This window comes from Tachypleus tridentatus, chromosome 11, assembly GCF_004210375.1.
Source record: "Tachypleus tridentatus isolate NWPU-2018 chromosome 11, ASM421037v1, whole genome shotgun sequence".
NCBI lineage: Eukaryota > Metazoa > Arthropoda > Merostomata > Xiphosura > Limulidae > Tachypleus > Tachypleus tridentatus.
This window is the reverse complement of record NC_134835.1, coordinates 36,210,545-36,231,990: the sequence shown is the minus strand read 5'-3', so window position 1 is coordinate 36,231,990 and position 21,446 is coordinate 36,210,545. Positions and strand designations below refer to the sequence as shown.

General features: G+C 35.6%; 1 protein-coding gene across 4 annotated transcripts in view; it reads left to right on the top strand.

The window, feature by feature from the left end:
- LOC143231936 (neuronal acetylcholine receptor subunit alpha-7-like) overlaps positions 1-21,446 on the top strand; it is a 131,476-nt gene that overhangs the window by 75,831 nt on the left and 34,199 nt on the right. For 2 of the 4 annotated variants that reach the window (XM_076466815.1, XM_076466813.1), the window contains exons 2-3: positions 15,219-15,358; positions 17,828-17,872. In XM_076466815.1, the coding sequence (XP_076322930.1) occupies positions 15,219-15,358; positions 17,828-17,872 (185 nt within the window). Of the gene's footprint in view, positions 1-15,218; positions 15,359-17,827; positions 17,873-18,038; positions 18,084-21,446 lie in introns of all 4 variants that reach the window. The other 2 variants (XM_076466812.1, XM_076466814.1) reach the window with 2 other exon arrangements.

Below are 21,446 nucleotides of genomic sequence, written 5' to 3'. Positions count from 1 at the left end.
CCGAGATATGCCACTAAATATTATTCGTACTTCCAGCTGTAAGCTTTCATAGAAGTGCCAGTCAGTCCGACTATTTGATTAATAGCAGTTAAGTGTAAGCAGCAGCGACAGGTGCTACTGTCTGGTTTTCCTGCCCCGTTCGATAGTTCTAGATTAGAGACAGCTATGCCTGGGAAATGAGGTTAAAGTCTCGCTTATAGCTCTACAAAGTAAAGCAGAAATTAAAGCAGTTTTGACGTCCTTTCCAGCGACTCGTACATTTACCAACGTCTTAAGGTCGTAAACTTTGCTCGGCTTCGTTAAATTTCGTATTTTGATATGGATGAAATATTTTATTACATCCATTCTTCACCCTCCCCATTAAAATATTCAACTTTATACTCTTCTCATCATTACTGTAGAAAAAAATATATATACATATTCAGGCTTCCGATTAATTTCATTCTACCAGTGATGAGGTGGAAATGACATTATGTAGCAAGTCCCTCAAGGCCTTCTCTTTCATCTGGAATTGCCTTGGAGAAAATTACTTCATAAGTCTATACAGCATGTGAGTCTAGATATTCCTGCTTTACAACAATTAATTTATATGTCCATCACCATATTGCTAGCAACTTGTTTAATTCAGTTCTCAGGCTTCATGAATGTGTAGGGATAAAATCATACGAGAATGTTTTTACTTTTTGGTTGGTGTTAGTAAAACAAAACAATGCAATAGGATAACAAGAAAACTTGCAAAAGAAAAGTAAAAAAAACTGAAACAAACGTAGGTATAATATATTTTATGATTGGCACCAGGTGGTTGATTGTTTGTTTGTTTTTGAATTTCGCGCAAAGCTACGCGAGGGCTATTTGCGCTAGCCGTCCCTAATTTAGCAGTGTAAGACAAGAGGAAAGGCAGCTAGTCATCACCACCCACCGCCAACTCTTGGACTACTCTTTTACCAACGAATAGTGGGATTGACCGTAACATTATAACGCCCCCACGGCTGAAAGGGCGAGCATGTTTTGGTGCGACGAGGATTCGAACCCGCGACCCTCGGATTACGAGTCGAACGCCTTAACACACTTGGCCATGCCGGACCCAGGTGGTTGATTATTACTAAGTTGACATTTGCCTTGTTTGCTTATCTGGTTTTCTTTCAACTAAAATATGTTATGAGCTGAAAACATCATTGTGTGGGTTCGCATCCCCGTCGCGCCAAACATGTCTAGTCTTACACTATTAAATTAGGGACGGCTAGCACAGATAGTCCTCGCCGAGCTTTATGCGAAATTCAAAAGCTAAGTTGATTATTCTGGTATATTTAAGTTTTTGAAATATATTTAAATAAATGATTATAATTAGCGTGTTTTGTTTTTCGTGTATTATTTTAAAGCAATTCCCAAACTTCACAATAACCTATCTTCTTCCCGGCTTCTAAATTTTTAAATAAAACCGATATCTTTTGAAAACACTTACCTGAAAGCTCCTCTGTGACACAGCGGACTTAAATTGCCAGAAATCAAATTTTGATACACAAGGTGGGCAGAGCACACTGAGCCCATTGTGTAGCTTTGTGCTTAATTAGAGACAAACGTACCTGAAAATTGTTCATCCATAAAAATGTATAGTCGTATAAACAAATTACAACTGGTATTTTTAAAGGAAAAGGACCGCAAATAAATCTTTCTCTGAAAAAAAACATTTTTGCGGGAAGGTTAAGAGATGAATGCATTTTGAATCATAATACTTGTTCAGTATTTTGTATTAGAATTGTGTTAGGTTTTCAAACCCATTGTGTTCGAATATGAACCAGAAACCTTTTCAAATTGATACAATTCGATGTTTTATTGAAATTTTTGTTAGCAAGTAAATGTGTGTGTGTGTTTTTCTTATAGCAAAGCCACATCGGGCTATCTGCTGAGCCCACCGAGGGGAATCGAACCCCTGATTTTAGCGTTGTAAATTCGTAGACTTACCGCTGTACTAGCTGGGGGCTAACAAGTAAATTGAAGAAAATAAGAAATAAAAGAGTTTCGACCTTCCGGTTTTTCAGACTTCACAATAACAACATTCAAGACACGGGTTCTAGTCACAATTGATATTCTACAAAAGAATGTTAAAATACAATGTGAAAATACAAATACTAAAGTTATAAAAATACATGTTTTTCCATATTCTTTTGGAAACTGAAACCTACTATAGTTTGTTTGCTTGTTTTTGAATTTCGCGCAAAGCTGCACGAGGGCTATCTACTCAAGCCGTTCCTAATTTTGCAATGTAAGTTTATTGACTATTTAGAATTAACCAAAAAGCTACACAATTGAACTATCTGTGCTTTGCCCACCACGGGTATCGAAACCCGCTTTATAATAGTGTGAGTCCACTGACACACCGCTGAACCATTGTAAGACTAGAGAGAGTAGTTATCACCACCCACCGCCAACTCTTGGGCTAATCTTTAATCAAGAAGGAGTGAGATTGATAGTCACATTATAACGCCCCCAGGCCCTAACCACCTGCCCATGCTGGGCTAAAGTAGCTATAGTTGCATTAAAAATTAAACTTCATGAAAGTAGTGTACGAGCTTAGGTTAAAGATTATACGGTAATAAGATGACTTTCTTCATCAATTAAATGGTTTCTCTCATCAGTGTTATGTCTTTTCTCATTAACTGTGTAAGTAGAAGATAAGCGATCCATGCTATATTTCATTCATTCGTTTTAATTGAACGCTTAAGAAAACGTATCGTAAACTTTATAATTAAAAATAGATATTTGTATATTGTGTTATGTTTTATTGTATTATAAAACAGTTTGTGAATTTTACTTCTTAAAAGGTATGATCATGTTGTCAGATAAAGATATCTCATGAGAATCTTATCTTTCGTTTTTAAGATTTTCGCGCTACGCTTTACAAGGAACTAAGCGCAGGAGACCATCAATTTGAAGAGACAAACCCACTCTTAGTGCTGTCGAGAAAACCCACTTGTAGAGAAATATATATACAAAAACGGCTCGTTTGGGTTGAGAAAATATTTTACGTAGAAAAGCGAGCAACGTTTTAACCTTCTTCGGTCATCGTCAGGTTCACAAAGAAAAAAAGAGGTAACTGACCGGAAGCTGACCACATGTTTGAAAGGGGTTGTGTAACTGAGTGTCGGAATGTAGAGGGCGGTGTTAGGTGTTTGAATATATAATTTTATATTATTTATTTTATTATATTTAATATAGGTATAAAGGCGTTCCTTTATATTGGTTTATTTTGGGTTTAAGTTGTTGTATAAGTAAGGCTTCTTTAATTTTGCGTTTGTTTATGTTTGTTTCTTTATTTAGTATTTGAGTGTTTTCTATGGTTATGTTGTGTTTATTTGACTTGCAGTGTTCGAAAACGTGTGAAGGTGACTTTTTATGTTCTTTGAATCTGGTTTCCATTTTTCTACTTGTTTCTCCAATATAGAAGTCGTGGCAGTTATCACATTGTATTTTATAAATAATGTTGGTGTGGTGTTTGTCAGTGTAGTTTTTACATAGTATAAACCTCAGTTTTGTGCCTGTTTTTTGAATAAATTTGGTATTAACTGGAATGTCATATTTTGTTACTAGTTTTTGCCAAATGTTGATTATTTGTTTGCTGATGTCAGGAATATATGGTATACAGCAGTATATGGTTTTGTGGTTTTTTGATTCGTGAGCTGTATTTACTTTAGTTGGTTGATTTTGCTCTCTGTCTAGATGTGTGCGTATAATGTTTTCTACGGTTTGTGGAGGAAACTCATTGATGTTGATGAAGTATTGTTTTATTTTGTCTAATTCATCGTTAATATTATCTGGTGAGCATAGTTTTATGGCTGTGTTTATTTGGTTTCTTAGTATGTTGAGTTTTTGTTTTGTTTCATGTGCTGAGTCCCAAGGAATGTATAGTCCAGTATGGGTGATTTTTCGGTGGATTTCTGTTTAAAATTGTGTATCAGTTCTTGTAATTTTGAGGTTAAGAAATGATATTTGATTGCTTTCTTCCTGTTCACATGTGAAGTTAATGTTGGGATGTATAGAGTTAATGTGATTGAACAAATTTAGTATGTGTGTTCTGTAGATCTGAATCCCGCAACCGTGTCATCTACATATCTATACCAGTATAGTGGTGGATGTAATGCTGTGTTAATTGCTTGTGTTTCAACTTGTGTCATAAAAATATTGGCTAGAACTGGTGATACTGGGTTGCCCATGCTTAGGCCATTTGTTTGTATATAGTTGTGGTTGTTGAACATTAAGATTGTCTTTATCATGATGAATTCTATGAGGGTTGCTAATTGGTTGCTGGGAGTGTCTATAGTTGGGTTAGGGTCTCGGATATAGAGTTCTAAGGCTATCTTGCAGGCTTCAGTGGTTGGAACTTCTGTAAAGAGGGATGTAACATCGAAACTGGCCATTAAGGCTTTATGATTAAATTGATTAAGATTAGACTTGAAAATGTTACCTATTTGGAGAATACCCATGCTATGTATTTACCAAGATTGTAATTAAATTATTCATATGTGGACATTATTAGTCATAATGGACAATCTGGTTTATGAGGTTTGGGGATGCCGTATATTTGCGGTGTGCGTGAGTCGGTTTTACGTAAGTAGGAATAAAGTGTTTGTGAAATTGTGTTGGCTTTTTTCATTTTTAGCAGTAATTTGTTCAGTTGCGTTTCGTGTGTCTTTGTTAGATTTGTGTGTATTGGTTTAAATTTGTTCGTGTCTGATAGGATGCTCTTCATTTTTTGGATGTATTCATTCGTGTTCATTATGATTATAGCGTTACCTTTATCTGCTTTTAGAATTTTTATGTTTTTGTTTTGTTTTAGGTTTTTATGGAATTAATGTCTCTTTTTGTATAATTGTTTTTTAGCTTTCTGTTTTGTGAAATTATGTTGATAGTTTTGTGAGAAAATTCTTTGAAAAAAGGTTTAAGATGTTGTTTTTAGGTGTTTCTGGAAAATATAAATTTTTCATTTTACCTGATTTGTTTGGCTGTTGGATGTCAATAAAATTATCTAAGTTGTCTTCTTTCTGTTGGTTGTTTTTGGTTGTTTCCTTGTTTTTGTTTTCTGTAGAAAGTGTCCCAAGTCTCCTGGCTAGATCTTCTAAACATGTTTTGATTTCTATGGTTAGAATGTACCTAGGTGCTATTGCGAAGTTGAGTCCTTTGTCAAGTAGATGTATCTCGTCTGTGTTTAATTGACGGTCGGATCTGTTAATTATGAGGTTAGTCAACGGTTTGTCGTGATGTCTTTTCTCTTGTTTGCATCTTAGTTTTTCTAGTTTTTTGTTGTGGCAGATCTTTTTGTCTCTGTTGTTCTCAGCATTGATTTGGTTTATGTTTCGTTGTATAAGTTCGTGAATCTCTGGTTTAATGCAGCATGCCAGTTGATGGTCTAGGCTCATTTTTGGTTTTTGTAAGTCATGTAGTTCTTTGGATTTTGTGCTCAACATGGCTTTAAGTAGTTTTTTCTGTACATTTTGGATAATGTTTGTGTATTTATTAAAATTTGTTGAAAGTTTTACCTTTACAAAATTAGGAGTTAGTTGTTCCTTTCTACATTGTTGAATGAAACAGATGTCATTTCTATTTTGTAAACTTAAGAATGATTTTAGTTTTCTATTAGCTTTATAAGCCCTAAATTATATACCGACAGATTGCTAAGTTGATGGCCCGGCATGGCCAAGCGTGTTAAGGTGTTCGACTGGTAATCCGCGGGTCGCGAGTTCGAATCCCCGTCACACCAAACATGCTCGCCCTTTCAGCCGTGGGGGCGTTATAATGTGACGATCAATCCCACTATTCGTTAGTAAAAGAGTAGCCCAAGAGTTGGCGGTGGGTGATGATGACTAGCTGCCTTCCCTCTAGTCTTACACTGATAAATTAGGGACGACTAGCGCAGATATCCCTCGAGTAGCTTTGTGCGAAATTCAAAAACAAACAAACAAGCAATATAATTGCACAGGTAATCACTAGTGCATCTGCCGATTTCCATTTAGTCTGATGAACTATGGTGTTAGACGAAAGGTCTCTTGAGCACTGGATATAGCAGACTTAGTGCAATTAGAGTGTCGTTATATAGTCTTTACTTTTATTCTTACGTTCCTAGAACTGATGTAGTTTTACAACAAGACTGTATGACGAGCAATTTATTTTTTACTTAACTTTAACTTTTACCTTTGTTAATGTGCAACAAAAACGTTCGAAATAGTTAGTGTCCTAATCTGCATCTGAAGATGACCTAATAAGGTCGAAACGTTGTTCTCTACTTTATATTAATTAGTGCTAATACTACCAGCCGTCTTGAGATACATTTTTTTACTTCAAGTGGGTTTCTCGTCATCACAAGTCTCCTAATATGTCTCCACGGTTATAATGTCCATTTGTAAACAAACCTAAGTACACATAAAACATTGTAAGTTGTTTTCTGTAAATATCTAGTGATCCATGCCGAATTTTAAAGGTTATTTATCATGTACATCTAAAGGTCAGTGATGTATATATTCCACGTCTCAAAATCAAAACAAAAAATCCTCACGGAATAAACCGAGCACGACTCCTTTGCTTGGTGAATAGATAGTGATAATTTCATTACTTAACCTTTAAAACTTATATAATGTAAACAATAAAAAAGCCCTAAAATTGGCAGTCCTATAGTTCATCGAAAGAAAAAGCGTTGTTTTTGTTTGTTTTTTAATTTCGCGCAAAGTTACACAAGGGCTATCTGCGCTAGCCGTCCCTAATTTAGCAGTGTAAGACTACAGGGAAGGCAGCTGGTCATCACCACCCACCGTACTCTTTTACCAACGAATAGTGGGATTAACTGTCACATTATAACGCTCCCATGTTTGGTGCGACGGGGATTCGAAGCAGCAAACTTCAGATTGTGAGTCGAACGCCTTAACCCTTAACGCCGGGCAAGGAAAAGTGTAGACTGTCCATTTCGCAATAAAGTCCGTGGTGGAGTCATTACAGTGTGTCATGCAAATGTTTATTTTAACCGTGTATAAAATCTAAAAATATGAGTTTATGAGATAGGTTAGTGTACTGTAGTAAGTAAACACTTAGCTAACTGCATATACGTACAGCACGCAATACTGATGTTCATCAAAGCCAATAGGTTAGGTTTAGAAAGACTGTAGCACGCGATAATAACGTATAGTTATTATATATATAGGTATATATGTTTATATGACTTTCACGTACATCAAACTTGAAAACTGGGGTTCAAAGGGTTAGACGGGCAAAATAAGTGATCTGAGATTGTATTGCCTGTGAATGTAAATCAAAGCGAAACATTTGTTAGAAAATATCACACTCACGTTGTGTGTTTAACATGTATATCTTACTTGAATATTAGTATGTTTCTATATATTGTTTTTTGTTTGTTTTTGAATTTCTCGCAAAGCTACTCGAGAGTTTGGTTTGTTTTGAATTTCGCGCAAAGCTATACGAGGGCTATCTGCACTAGCCGTCCCTAATTTAGCAGACTAGAGGGATGGCAGCTAGTCATCACCCCCCGCCGCCAACTCTTGGGCTACTCTTTTACCAACGAATAGTGGGATTGACCGTTATATTATAACGTCCTCATGGTTGAAAGGGTTAGCATGATTTGGTGTGACGAGGATTCGAACCCGCGACCCTCGGATTGCGAGTCGAGTGTTTTAACCACGTGCCCATGCCGGGCCATTTTATATATACAGACACACATATATTTTTCTATTAGACGTGTTCAGAATAAGCAGGGAAAATATTCGCTCACTAATCCCTCGGTCCAGCATGGCCAGGTGGTTAAGGCGCTTGACTCGTAATCCGACGGTTGCGGGTTCGAATCCTCGTCACACCAAAACATGCTCTCCCTTTCAGCCATGAGGACGTTATAATATAACGGTCAATCCTACTATTCGTTGGTAAAAGAGTAGCCCAAGAGTTGGCGGCGGGTGGTGATGAATAGCTGCCATCCCTCTAGTCTTACACTGCTAAATTAGGGACGGCTAGTGCATATAGCCCTCGTGTAGCTTTGCGTGAAATTCAAAAACAAACAAACACTAATCCCTCAACAGTAACTTCTTAAAAGATTCCTTAAGATAATAGCTTTATTTTCGTTGGACTGGTTGATCTCCCAGGTATATATTTTATTTTTTGTATGTGTTAGTGTTAAGCGTAATTACTTTTTATCGATTACTTTTAGGGTGGAAGTAATCACGTCGTAATTAACCAGTGCATTTTTCGAGGAACTAAAATTCTGTGAAAAAACTTGACCTCTGTCCTTTGAGGACTCCCTTCCTTTGGAGACAAGCCACTGTAATCCATTAAGCAATTGGCCATTTCAATGGAGATCTGTAACGAATAATAAATTATAGTTTAAAAAACTCTAATTAAGATAACGCTATTAGCAAAAATCAGCATATTACACTTTTGCTAACATATGATTTATACATTATGACATATACATTAAAATGTACTCTAAACATAAAACTATTTTTTTCTTTTCTTGTTTATGCTCAGCAACAAATATATTAGGATGTTTTGTAATACTGAAAAACAACTTCAGAACTTGAGATATCTGTCATAAGAAAATTATTTACTTTAATTTTTAATCAGTTACAATTCAATAAGCGCTCCTACCCACCCACTGTTTCAGTGGTAAGTCGGAGAACTTACGACGCTGAAAATCAAGTATCGATACCTGCGATGTAAAGAACAAACGTTGTCCATTCTGAATCTTTTCCTTTAAACAAGCAACTACATCTAATGTCAAAAGTAGCTATTTCTTTATAAAGTTTCAATAATAGAATTTTTCTATTACGTAAATTTCAGTTCAATTTACATTAATTTTAATAGCTATTGGTTGATTTCTTTTTCCTTTCTTAAATATTAAAATCACAAAGGACGTATCATATGAAAAACAGTAACAAGAATTGTCTTAAATATTTGGTTATTTCAAAACTTTAGCTGATAGAGAATAACTAAAAACTAGTTTGTAACCACTTCAAAGATTCATTCCCTTCTTCATCCTGTGTCAAACTCCTCTTCATCTGTTATGTCTTCATCACGGATTCTTTGTTTTTCAAGAAGTCAGTTTAATCGATGATCCACACAAGACTTGTTCTCTGACATTTGACGTGTCATTATTTCACTGTTTCTAAAAGTTGTTTTGAGTATATGTAACGACAACGGAATTTCAAGTTTTGTCCAGAACGACATTATCTGTCAAATCGACAAAACTCTAAGTAGCTGCTCTAGGTTACCCATCATGTAAGCATATAAAAAGAGGATTTTATATTTATAGCACGGTACAAACCTATATCTTGACTCCCAGGCTTAATACGTTATTTATTTGCAGAAAGGGAAAGACACGTATCTTTGTTTCCTTCTCGTGTGTATTACCGATCTTTATTCAGAATAAGTGGGTGCGTGTGGAAGTGGCTAGAAACAGACACGTGCATGCAACTGCTCATTTTGATCTGCTTTAACACTGTGGACATACAAATAAGAAACAGACACACAGCCATAGATTAAAATCTCATCATTGTTAGAAAAGGAGAAAAAACATTTATTTTTAGTGATATTTTTGTTTAATTTCACGAAAGGTAATTGTCTAAGAAAAAGGTAACTAACCAACACTACCCACCGCCAGCGAATAATAGGATTGAACGTTATGTTATAACACCTCCACGGCTGAAAAGGACAAACCTCTTTGGTGGTGAGGCTCTCTTAAAGAGAGGTAGGAAAAAATATAAAAAATGTTAAAAGTTACTTGAATAATAGAGGCAAATAAGTTAACACGTGCATGTTTCGAAAAGAGATGGCTAAATAGAAATGTACTTTAACATGGCACAGGAAAGGAACTCCTGTAATCCAAGCACTTTCGAAAAGTGAATTTTCCTTTGTCAGTGCTCCACTTTGGTGCCGTTCAAGTGCTTGTTGACATGGTAACCCCGCCTGTTTAAATCCACAAAGGGTGGTTAACGTGTTCAACTCTGTACGTTCACAATAACTACAGACTGTATTCAAAGTAACTTCTCTGTTCAGCTATCTGAACATTTTATAAACTCAACACATACTGCCAGACATATTAATTCGCTTTCACTAAGAACGTATTTCTAACTGTTTGGGTGAAAGGTTACATCCAGGCATACAAGGCCTGCAGATCTCTGTCCGGATGGATATTTCTATTCTTTCGTACTGAGAAGAGGTCCTTCTAGTCTGTTTTTCTCTGTTTGCACAGATCAAAATTACGCTTTTCAGCTTGCCTGTTCTAAAACTTAATACACTGTATTCCGAGTCTAAGAGCTTTGTAAACTTTCCTCTGGACGGAGACGACAAGTTCTGGAATCTCTAAGGCAATAGTGAATCAGAAGCACGTCTAGTATCTGTAAAGACTGGAAGGAACCAACCACGTTCTTGTATCGTGAAATAAAATTCACTGGTCTGAAAAACTGGTCTCTACAAATGTCCCAAAAACAAGTCCTTTCCTTGAATTCAGGCTGGTCGTTTCAGTGTTTTTTAAAGCAGTTCTTTGTTATCTACAGAAAGGACAAGAAATGTGAAAAACATCTGACACAGGTGAAATAGATAAAATCAGAAGGGTGTAAACAATGTGTAAAAATCACTGCGTCTCAGATGTCTTAATATTATGTTGGTGTTATGAAATTCGCGAGCATAGTCTGATATCCTGGTTTTTTACCTTAGTTTTGAAAACTAAAAAGTTATAAGGTAATATACTTTGAGAGAATATAGCAATTATATTATGTATCTTTCCTTTCACTGAAGTTAGCTTTCGCAGTGTTGGAACTACAACTCAACTGCTGGCATTATATCTTGCTATTTGGGTAAATAGTTACTATTCGAGTACAAGTTGTAGGTAATAAAAACTGATAACATAACTAGTCCTTCCCTTTGAATGGAAAATATCAGAACGATATAAATACTTTACTGCCCAGTTTTTCTCTTAATATATAGAACTGTTAGAAGTAGCATCAAAAAGTCATGCCTTCGCCTGAGAATTTTACTTCCTAATTTCCTTTATACAAAAAATATTTAACATTCTTATTTAAAAATCAAAAAGTAAACTTGTACTTTAAATAAAGATATCTAACTCAAAGACTATTGGCATTTCGAACAAAGTTTCCAAATGTCTTTGACGAAGATAAATGTGCATTAAAAGATCTGGAAACTGGTAAAAAAACAAAAAACAATAACGAATGAGCATGGTTTGATAAATTATCTTACAGTGGAACGAACGATGTTATGGTAATGCGTTTATTATTAAAACAGAAACTAATATTAATAATTCCAAAGCTCTTTATATACATGAAAGTATATGAACAACTGTTCAGTGAAAGAACACTTAACGTACCCGGATGCGATGACGTCAATTGCAAAAAATGCATCAAGGGTGAAAATATTAATAAAAATAGTTTAATATTTAGTAATACAGAACAGCGAAGATTAAAAAAGGTAAATGCTATAAACTGTTTGTGTAACCTACTAATAATATTGTTCTGTATTAAAATGTTTGCGTAACCCATTCATAACATTCTTCTGTTTATAAATTGTTTGTGAGGCCCGGCATGGCCAGGTAGGTTAAGGCGTTCGAATAGTAATCTGAGGGTCGCGGATTCGAATCCTCGTCGCACCAAATATGCTCGCCCTTTCAGCCGTGGCGGCGTTATGATGTGCCGGTCAATCCCACTATTCGTTGGTAAAAGAGTAGCCCAAGAGTTGGCAGTGAGTGGTGATGACTAGCTGCCTTCCCTCTAGTCTTACACTGCTAAATTAGGTACGGCTAGCGCGGATAGCCCTCGTGTAGCTTTGCGCAAAATTCAAAACAAACCAAACCATTCCTGAACTTACCACAATCATTGTACGAAGTATTCCTATGTTTGAATATGTCACTGAAGCAGGTAAGTGCTACATTCCAAGGTAATCCAAAGAGAAGCTGATTCATTTGTTGTTGAGATATAGTTGGTGCGTTACATATTACAAATGGAAACACAATAAACTGCCACAACCAATTTTTCAAGGTACAGTAGAGATTTTTCTTCTCTCTGCTTATTTCATCCACGTGTAATTTCTAACAACTACTCTTTATATTCAATGTTGAAAACATTTTGTTTCAGATAAATCATCCCTGATAGAGTCAATTCCTGGCAGTGGGTACACAAAATTAATAACACTCCTATCACCGATGTTGTAATGATTTCTATCGCTTTATTGTTTGATATAAATAATATACAAGTAGTGCTCGTTGATAAGCCTATCCCACAAATAAAATTTAACAGTCTCTTAGTTGTTAAGCTTCCTGAATAGCTCCCGAGTAGCTTTGCGCGAAACTCAAAAACAAACATGTAAAACAGAATAAAGTAGAAGCTAGTTCTAAATATCTCTCCCCAGTTAATTTATATTTTAAACATAAAAATAATAATAATAATAGATATTAAATAATAGTAATAATAATAAAAATAAAAAAGTGCCACCAGTAATCTTGACATTCTGCTGATAGAGTATAATAATTACTGTATATGTGCCACAATACATGGACATTGCCCTGAAGAGGATCAAAATAATAGTCAGTTCAACAATTACAAACACCAATCTGGCAAGACCATAAATACGGGGAGGAGGAAGAGGTCATAGAGAACATGACCCTCCAGAGTATGAACATTTCTTACCCAAACACAGAGAGAGAGGGATAATAAAGTAGACAGGCTGCCCAAACATTTTTTTGAATTAGTAAATAATTTAGATAATATGGTTATTCTGTGATGTTTTATACAATGTGACTTATTTTTAACTGGTAGTAACTAATACTATTAGATATTCTAGATTTTGCACATTTCATCAGGTTTTTATGAAAAAATACCAACATAAAATAACAGTCAAAAAATAAACGAAATCCACTAGAAACCAAAAATATTCCGTATAAAACTGGCAATACAAAATATAATTAACTAAAAGAGATATAAAAATTTCCAGGAATATGTTATATGTTGATCCTGAATCCACTAAATATAACTGAGCAAATATGTTACACAGTGTAATATTTCAAGACACTTCATCTTAAACCATAGACTTATCATCTGTGTCCATTAAATTTGTTGTTTTTTTTATATTCTAAAGTATTTATGCACAAAATTGATTGCACATTTATAATTTTATCATTACAGTTTCTAATAATAGTCAACATGAGAAGCAGCAATAAAATTGTCGTCACGTTGAGTGGGTATTTTCGTAATTGTTTGGGTTGTTTTGGATTTTGCGCAAAGCTACACGAGGGCTATCTGCGCTAGCCATCCCTAATTTAGCAGTGTAAGACTAGAGGGAAGGCATCTAGTCATCACCACCCACCGCCAACTATTGAGCTACTCTTTTACCAACGAATAATTGGATTGACCGTCAATTGTTGTGTAATTGAGTGTTATACCTATATTAATAAATATAATCAAACATCTAAGCACGCCCTCTGCATTCCTACACTCAATTATACAACCACCTTCAAACATGAGGTCAATATTGTAAGATGTCCTTCAATTAAATCATAATTTTTTGACTTTAATATTCTTTCCTTCCAAAACCTCCTCATTGGAAGTTCCTTTGTTAAGAAAATCTCAGATCTGCTTGATGAACCATTCTCTAGCATTTAGCATCCAGTGAATGGAATGTGCAATGCTTACGTTTTTAATTAACTTACTAGATGTATAAAGGCACACGCTATCGTTAAGTGATATATTATTTGAGTTATTTGGCCCAACATGACCAGGTAGTTAAGGCGCTTCACTCGTTATATGAGGGTTGCAAGTTTGAATCCATATCACACCAAACATGCTCGCCCTTTCAAATTTGGGTGCCTTATAATAATTCGGTCAATCCCAATGTTCGTTAATAAAAGAGTAGCCCAAGAGTTGACGGTGGGTGGTGATGACTAGCTACCTTCCCTCTAGTCTTACACTGTTGAATTAGGGACAGCTAAAGCAGATAAACCTCGTGTAGCTCTGCGCGAAATTAAAAAAAACAAACAAACACTTGACTTTTCTAAATACATGTATTTATTTTTGTTTGAAATCTTCCTAGGCCATTAAGAACATTTCCAACAAAATATATTGTAACTTTATTTTATTATTTCGACATTCTCAAGGTTAACTACAACCCCGACCGTCCAATCAATAAACCACCTTCCTTTACCTTATATTATAATTTTTCAGCCGATTTTGTTTTTTTTACATCTCTCCATTGCAAATTACATTTTAAGAAAATCGTTTCTGTGAAATACGTAATTCCCTCCTCCCACACACACACACATAAAAAAGGCCCGCGTTGGCCAGGTGTGTCAAGGCGTTCGACTCGAAATCCGACTGTCGCGGGTTCGAATTCCGGTCGCACCAATCATGCTCGCACTTTTAGCCGTGGAGGCATTATAATGTGACGGTCAATCCCACTATTCGTTGGTAAAAGAGTAGCCCAAGAGTTGGTGGTGGGTGGTGATGACTAGCTGCCTTCCTTCTAGTCTTACACTGCTAAATTAGGGATGGCTAGCGCAGATAGCCCTCTTGTAGCCTTGCGCGAAATTCAAAACACAAAAAAAATATTCAGTTTATTTTTTCTCTTCGAGCAGTTTAATAAAAGTCGTCACGCGTGATTGCAATCTCCCTTCAACTCGTCAGTATGACGTCACTAACACCTTAACGTAACTTTCTCTTTCTGAAAGACTTATATGTAATGAAGTCGCACTTTGAAGAGATTAGAGTCTGAAAATCTCCTCAGTTGGTTGAAGTATTTTTTCTATTTTGTTTGTTTGGTTGGTTCCTAATTTAGCAATGTGAAACAAGAAGGAAGGAAGCTGGTCATCCCTGCTCATCGCCACCTTTTGGGCTACCTTTTTACCAACGAATAGAGGGATTGACTCTGGCGTTATAACGTCCCCAAGGATGAAATGACGAACATGTTTGGTGGAACGAGGATTCGAACCATTGACCCTAAAATGAGCCTTTTCTATTTTACGTAGTCATCTGTCAGCTGTTCATGTATTTATTGTCTGAATGTCTTGTCTTCACTGTCTAATTCTATAAAATGATCCTTTATTAACAAGAGGCCATTTTACAATAATGATGACGTCTACAACATTCAATTCTCTTTCTCTCGGGATGATAATTTGGAAACTGAAAGACATAAAAATAATATACTAATCTGCAATAACTTTATACTAGATTCAAACCAAGGATTCTACGAACGAAAACTCATTAATGACCTGATGCGGGATTATAACTTGCTGGAAAGACCTGTCGCTAACGAGTCGGAACCTCTGTTGCTTAGCTTTGGACTCACATTGCAACAGCTAATTGATGTGGTAAGATGTATTTAATATTCATTTTTAACAACTAGTTATATCTATATTGGTATAGGAGCCCGAAAAAGTGGGAATATTCTCCATTGTTTGATCCTTTGTTAATTGTATGCATGTTACTATAACATCTTATAAAAGTGGAGAGACATCTTATTGGTTACTTCTGTATCAAATCACTAACTATATACCTATATGGTTTATGGTTTGTATGTAAAAAGTATACATAATTCCTACCAGTCTTAATATTGTTCAAATTTAACAATGTTCCTGAACTATTTAATAACCATGGTTGTTGATAATCGTGTATCTGGACACGACTGGTAAATTCAACCACCAAAGCAATGGAAATACATTTAGACAAGAGAAGACTGGCTGCCTTACACGTGAAATACACTCGGTGTAACAACCAGTTGTGGAATATATCCAAACAAGAATTATCTTAATGAGATTGTGCAGAAATGAGGTATTTGAGGTATAATTCTATAGATGCTCATCGACAATGAAAACGCAAAATAATTATTGGTTAAGATAGATTGTGTACACAACGCCGTCTATTGGTTAAAGTTGCTTGATTATCGAATCAATTGCTTCATTTGAGTGTTTTATAAAAACCATTATTTATTCCGTGATTACATCAAAACTCTTTCATTTGTCAAGAATCACATTCATTCTTGACTTTAAAAATATTACACTTACGACAAAGAGCACTATAAAAAAAAACGTGTAAAATGAATGTTTTTTAGGGGAATTCGTTAGGAAGTTTTGAAAACAATGTGTCGCAGATCACAGGTATACGTAATTAGCTTCTGAAATGCTGAGAACAAAAAAGCATAACATTTGCTGTTTGGTCTTAAAATATTCAAAAACTATATACACTTTAATATAGCCATGAATCATATCGTATGCAAGCCAATGTAATTAGTCTATTAGCATATATAACTACATACGTTCTCAATTAATCCATGAACAAGGTAGAATAAATATAATTAAAGGACGTATTTAAGCACAACCTCGTTTTCGAACCAAATAACAGAAAAATAACAAAATCCTTGAGAATAGTTAGCAAACATAATTCATTGCCACTGGGAATATCCAGAGAGAAATTGATGGGTTTCCGTCTTCTTTGAATCAAATTGTGAAATCTACAGCGCAGAGCAAGGCAGAATCGATGTTAAACAAGTAAAGGTTAGGCTTACACACATACACACACATGCTTATCTTTGGATGGTAGAAACTTCAAGCAGTCTTTTAATTGACGGTTTAACGACTAGTAAAGATTGTGTGTTTAGTTATTGAAGAGTTGTGATTAAACGGTTTTCGATAACATTTTTGTTTGAGGTTACATTATTTGATTAATTTCGTCTATTTATTTTGTGCATCCGGGTTAGTTAGGAGAATAAGTAACCCCTAGATTTTCAGTATGAATATAATAAGTTGTCACCCATCTATTAAGGTTGCTCATAATGGCACATTTATTTGGCAAACAACCAATCGGAACTACATTATCTCACTCTTGCATGGTCGTCTATTTCACGTAAACCTTTCATTTTAAAGAAGGTTACCATGAATGAGAAAAAAAAATGTAAGTTTTTATATCAAAGTTAAATTAAAGATTAGAAACAAATGTCAGATTTAGCGCGTTTAGATTTTTTCTTTGAAATAGGTTTCGCGATCTATATTAATTCATGAACTGACGGACGCAGTAGAGGCATCCAAACTTCCTCAGAGAATCTGTTTCATTTAACTTTGCTTTATTTACATTCGATTTAACAAGGCAAACTTTTGTAAACGTAAAAACTGGGTGTTTATCGCTTTAACTCGTCTACATAAATCTTTTGATTTTATTGCGAGTACTTTCATATAGTTAGGCTTAATTATTATTAGCATTTTAGTGGTGTTAGGTCTATTTGATTTAGTCTCGTAGGTCGTTTATTCTTCAATTATCACTTGGTCTGCCACCTAGGTTTCTAAGCAGGTCATTTAAAGACCGGACGACATCAATAAAACGACTTGATTTAGGCCTGGCATGGCCAAGCATGTTAAGGCGTGCGACTCGTAATTTGAGGGTCGCGGGTTCGCATCCCCGTCGCGCCAAACATGCTCGCCCTTTCAGCCGTGGGGCTGCTATAATGTGACGGTCAATCCCACTATTCGTTGGTAAAAGAGTAGCCCAAGAGTTGGTGGTGGATGGTGATGACTAGCTGCCTTCCCTCTGGTCTTACACTGCTAAATTAGGGACGGCTAGCACAGATAGCCCTCGAGTAGCTTTGTGCAAAAAATCAAAAAACAAACAAACAAAACAAACGACCTGATTTACTCTGCGAATTCAAAAATTCGCTGACTGAAAAAAACGGAGATTAATTACTAATATTTCTGCACGTGGTGTATTCTAACAATTTGTGTATGTGGTTTTTAATTTCACAGGGGTTTCTGGTTGGCGGTTTTCATGCTTTGCCTTTTTCATTCTCTTAGGACGAAAAAAATCAAATGCTAGTGGCAAACATATGGTTAAACCTGGTAAGTACTGCATGATTTTCTGCTGTTTTCCTGCTATTTTTTTTTCCTTTTTCGCGACATATATTAGTGTGAAACCACTTTTACTTTCCACAAAGCTAGCAGACATCTGCACTGTTTGCTTAGCTCTGTTTCTGTGAAATTTCTCATTTCTCATTTTCTTCTGTAGGATGAAAAGAATCAACTCTTAATTGCAAATGTCTGGTTAACTTTGGTAAGTCATATCTAAACTCTTACTAATCCATCTCCTAAACTCTTTCGATAAACCGCGGGCGCGAGTAAAACTCATCAGAATAAACTGAAACTAAACTTCTCCTTAAATTCTAAAAAGTGTATACTCCCCTCCCCTTTACGAGTGGACACGAATTCGTTTGTGCCATTTTCTGTTTCTCTATTTTTCTTAACGTCAACTTTAATGAATTTCATCACCTTCTGGATACTATTAGTGACGTACCAGAATAATGGACGTGTGTCTTCAAAAATTGTGGTTCATTTTAATACAAACAGACGGTCCCTCGATGAGGCAGTGGTAAGTTTACGGACTCATAATGTCAAACTTCAGGGTTCGATTCCCCGTAGTGGACATAGAAGATAGACCAATGTAGCTTTACTATAAAACAAACAAAGGAATACTGATTTCAAATTTAGATTTCTATATATATTCTCGCCCTCCGCTGGCACAGCGGTATCTCCACGTATTCCCCTCGGTGGACTCAGCAGATAGCCCGATATAGTTATGCTATAAGAAAAACACACACATTATATATCCTGTCTCCAAATATTTTAAAGTTGGTGTCTTCAATATGTTGCTAAACTTTCAAAATATATCATAATTACTCTTTTTATCTGGTTTCATTCGTGTAACACGCTTTAACTAGACTTACTTTAAAAAATGATTTAACGACATACTTTACCGGGAAATAACAAAGTACTTAAGATCATTGAACGAAGCTTCACAACTGCTTAGGCCCCGGCATGGCCAGGTGGTTAAGGTACTCGACTCGTAATCTGAGGGTCGCGGGTTCGAATTCCCGTCACACCAAACATGCTCGCCCTTTCAGCCGTGACGATCATTCCCACTATTCGTTGGTAAAAGAGTAGCCCAAGACATGGCGGTGGGTGGTGATGACTAGCTGCCTTCCCTCTAGTCTTACACTGCTAAATTAGGGACATCTAACGCATATAACCCTCCTGTAGCTTTGCACAAAATTCAAAACAAACTAAACCATAACTACTTATTAATCTGTGATAAGAAGCTAATTACATATCAATTACGCAGATTGAACCCAAATAAAATATTCAAAATTCATTCTTTTAAATCTCGACTTTTGTAATGCCAGCATAAACAATCTGTTTTTAAATACTGCTTACTTACCTTTGTATTTTGTTCCATATTTTATAGTTTAAATGTTTTATTTAAGTAGTGAATGTAACTTACACAGTGATTTTTTTTCTTCACCCTAATAACTTCAGTGAAACGTTTATACCTACATTAAAATTTTCTCATCTTTTCTGGACAGGTACAGCACATACCAGCACTCTATGGCTCTGTCTCTTCTTGAACGAAGATGAATCGTGTTTTATATAAATCTTAGAAGCGCTTTATTAAATAAAAGGTCATTCAAACCGTTGAGGTCATTTGTTCAAATAATACGTCAGGCAAGTGACCGGTTCTTAAATATAACTTTGATTTGTTTGTATGAATGGCCATGCTTTTAAAATGTACACACACATATATAAAAAACTTGGATAATATATTCCTAAACCTACGTCTAACAAGCCTAGGATTCCCTTTTCTTACGGGTTCGCATCCCCGTCGCGCCAAACATGCTCGTCCTTTCAGCCGTGGGGGCGTTATAATGTGACGGTCAATCCCACTATTCGTTGGTAAAAGAGTAGCCCAAGAGTTGGCGGTGGCTGGTGATGACTAGCTGCCTTCCCTCTAGTCTTACACTGCTAAATTAGGGACGGCTAGCACAGATAGCCCTCGAGTAGCTTTGTGCGAAATTCAAAAAAGCAAACAAACAAACAAACAATCGCCTTTCTTAGGTGCTTTAATTCAAACTCGAATTAAACTGAGACGTTCCAAAGAGCTCCAGGAGTTACACTATATTCTTCCCGTTGTCAGTACAGGAAAGTATACAAATAGAAATGGCTTTTCTGAGTGATGAAATTCTTGCTCTTGTTTATTGTTGTTTTGTTTCATTGCTATTTAGTTATATTAAAACACCCAACCCATAATGAAGTTCCACTTATACCTGTTGTTAGCAACCTTATAAAGGAGGGGTAAAAGTTTGATATAATTACATGAAGACAGACAAATTTAATATGCAACTGCCGTTGTTAGCATTACATGTGTCGGTGCTAATTGCATATTTACAAAGAAACTTCACAAAAACACGAGATAATTTTATCCAGTTTCAAACTCTAAAACTTCGCCATTAAAATTGTTGTAGACAATATATACAGATGTGTGTGTGTGATTTTATAACATGAATTGTCCTTCGTCTAAACGTCTTATCACTTCGTTATATAACCAAGAAGCCACTGGTTTGTATCGAGAATGGTTTCGTTTCTAAATGGAATTTATAAAATATTTTCGCTCTATATTTCTCTCTCGCAGATATTGTTAAAAATATCTAAATACGTAAGGTCCGTAAAATTCGTTATTAAAATGTATCGCTCTCTTTAGTTCAATATTTCCTGCGTTAAAGATTTTCGAAAGATGTTTAATTAATTATTTTGAATTAAGCACAGAGCTACAATACGGGCTGTCTGTGCACTGCCCACCACAGGTTTCGAAACCCGGTTTCTAGCAGTGTGAGTCTGTAGACATGCCGCTTTGCCACACTTGGGACTTCTAAAGACATCCTTACATTTTATGAAGCAGCTCAACATTAAGCTAGTCCTCTGTTTAGATACTGGTAATCCAGGGATTGAGATTGCATAAAAATACTATTTAATTTTCCTATTTATATGTTTCCAGTCCAATCAGGCCCCCAGGTGGCAAAGAAGTATGTATGTCTGCGGACTTATAACATTTGAAATCTAGTTTCGATACCCGTGGTTGGGCATAGCAAAAATAGCCCGTTATGTAGCTTTGCGCTTAACAACTAACAAATATTCCCTCCTACCAGCATATTTGTATCAACTATTAGTAACATATACATAGTAGCAGTAACCATGACAATATACATGTGGTTCTTCAATCTCTATTTACTTCTTCATTGCTTCCCTCAAGAACGATTATGATAAACTTTCTAAATGTAACACCTGCTGTGATTATAGAAAACAGTTAAAGCATTTAATTAAAGTAACGACTAATCTTAACTTATTTTGCAGTGGAAATAAACTAAATGTTAGATTAAAAGGAAATCAAAAGAGTCAAAAATAGTAAAAAGTTTGAAATGTGTTAGTGTGACAAACATGCCACAGGGTAGATAGCTCACGCAATTTGTAAATTTGGAATGAGACATATAATTAATGTTTGAAAATATAATAAAAAAAAAACAGTTTAATATCGTAAAATGAACTGCACAGTGAAATATTACACCAAAATAGATTTTATTTACTCCAT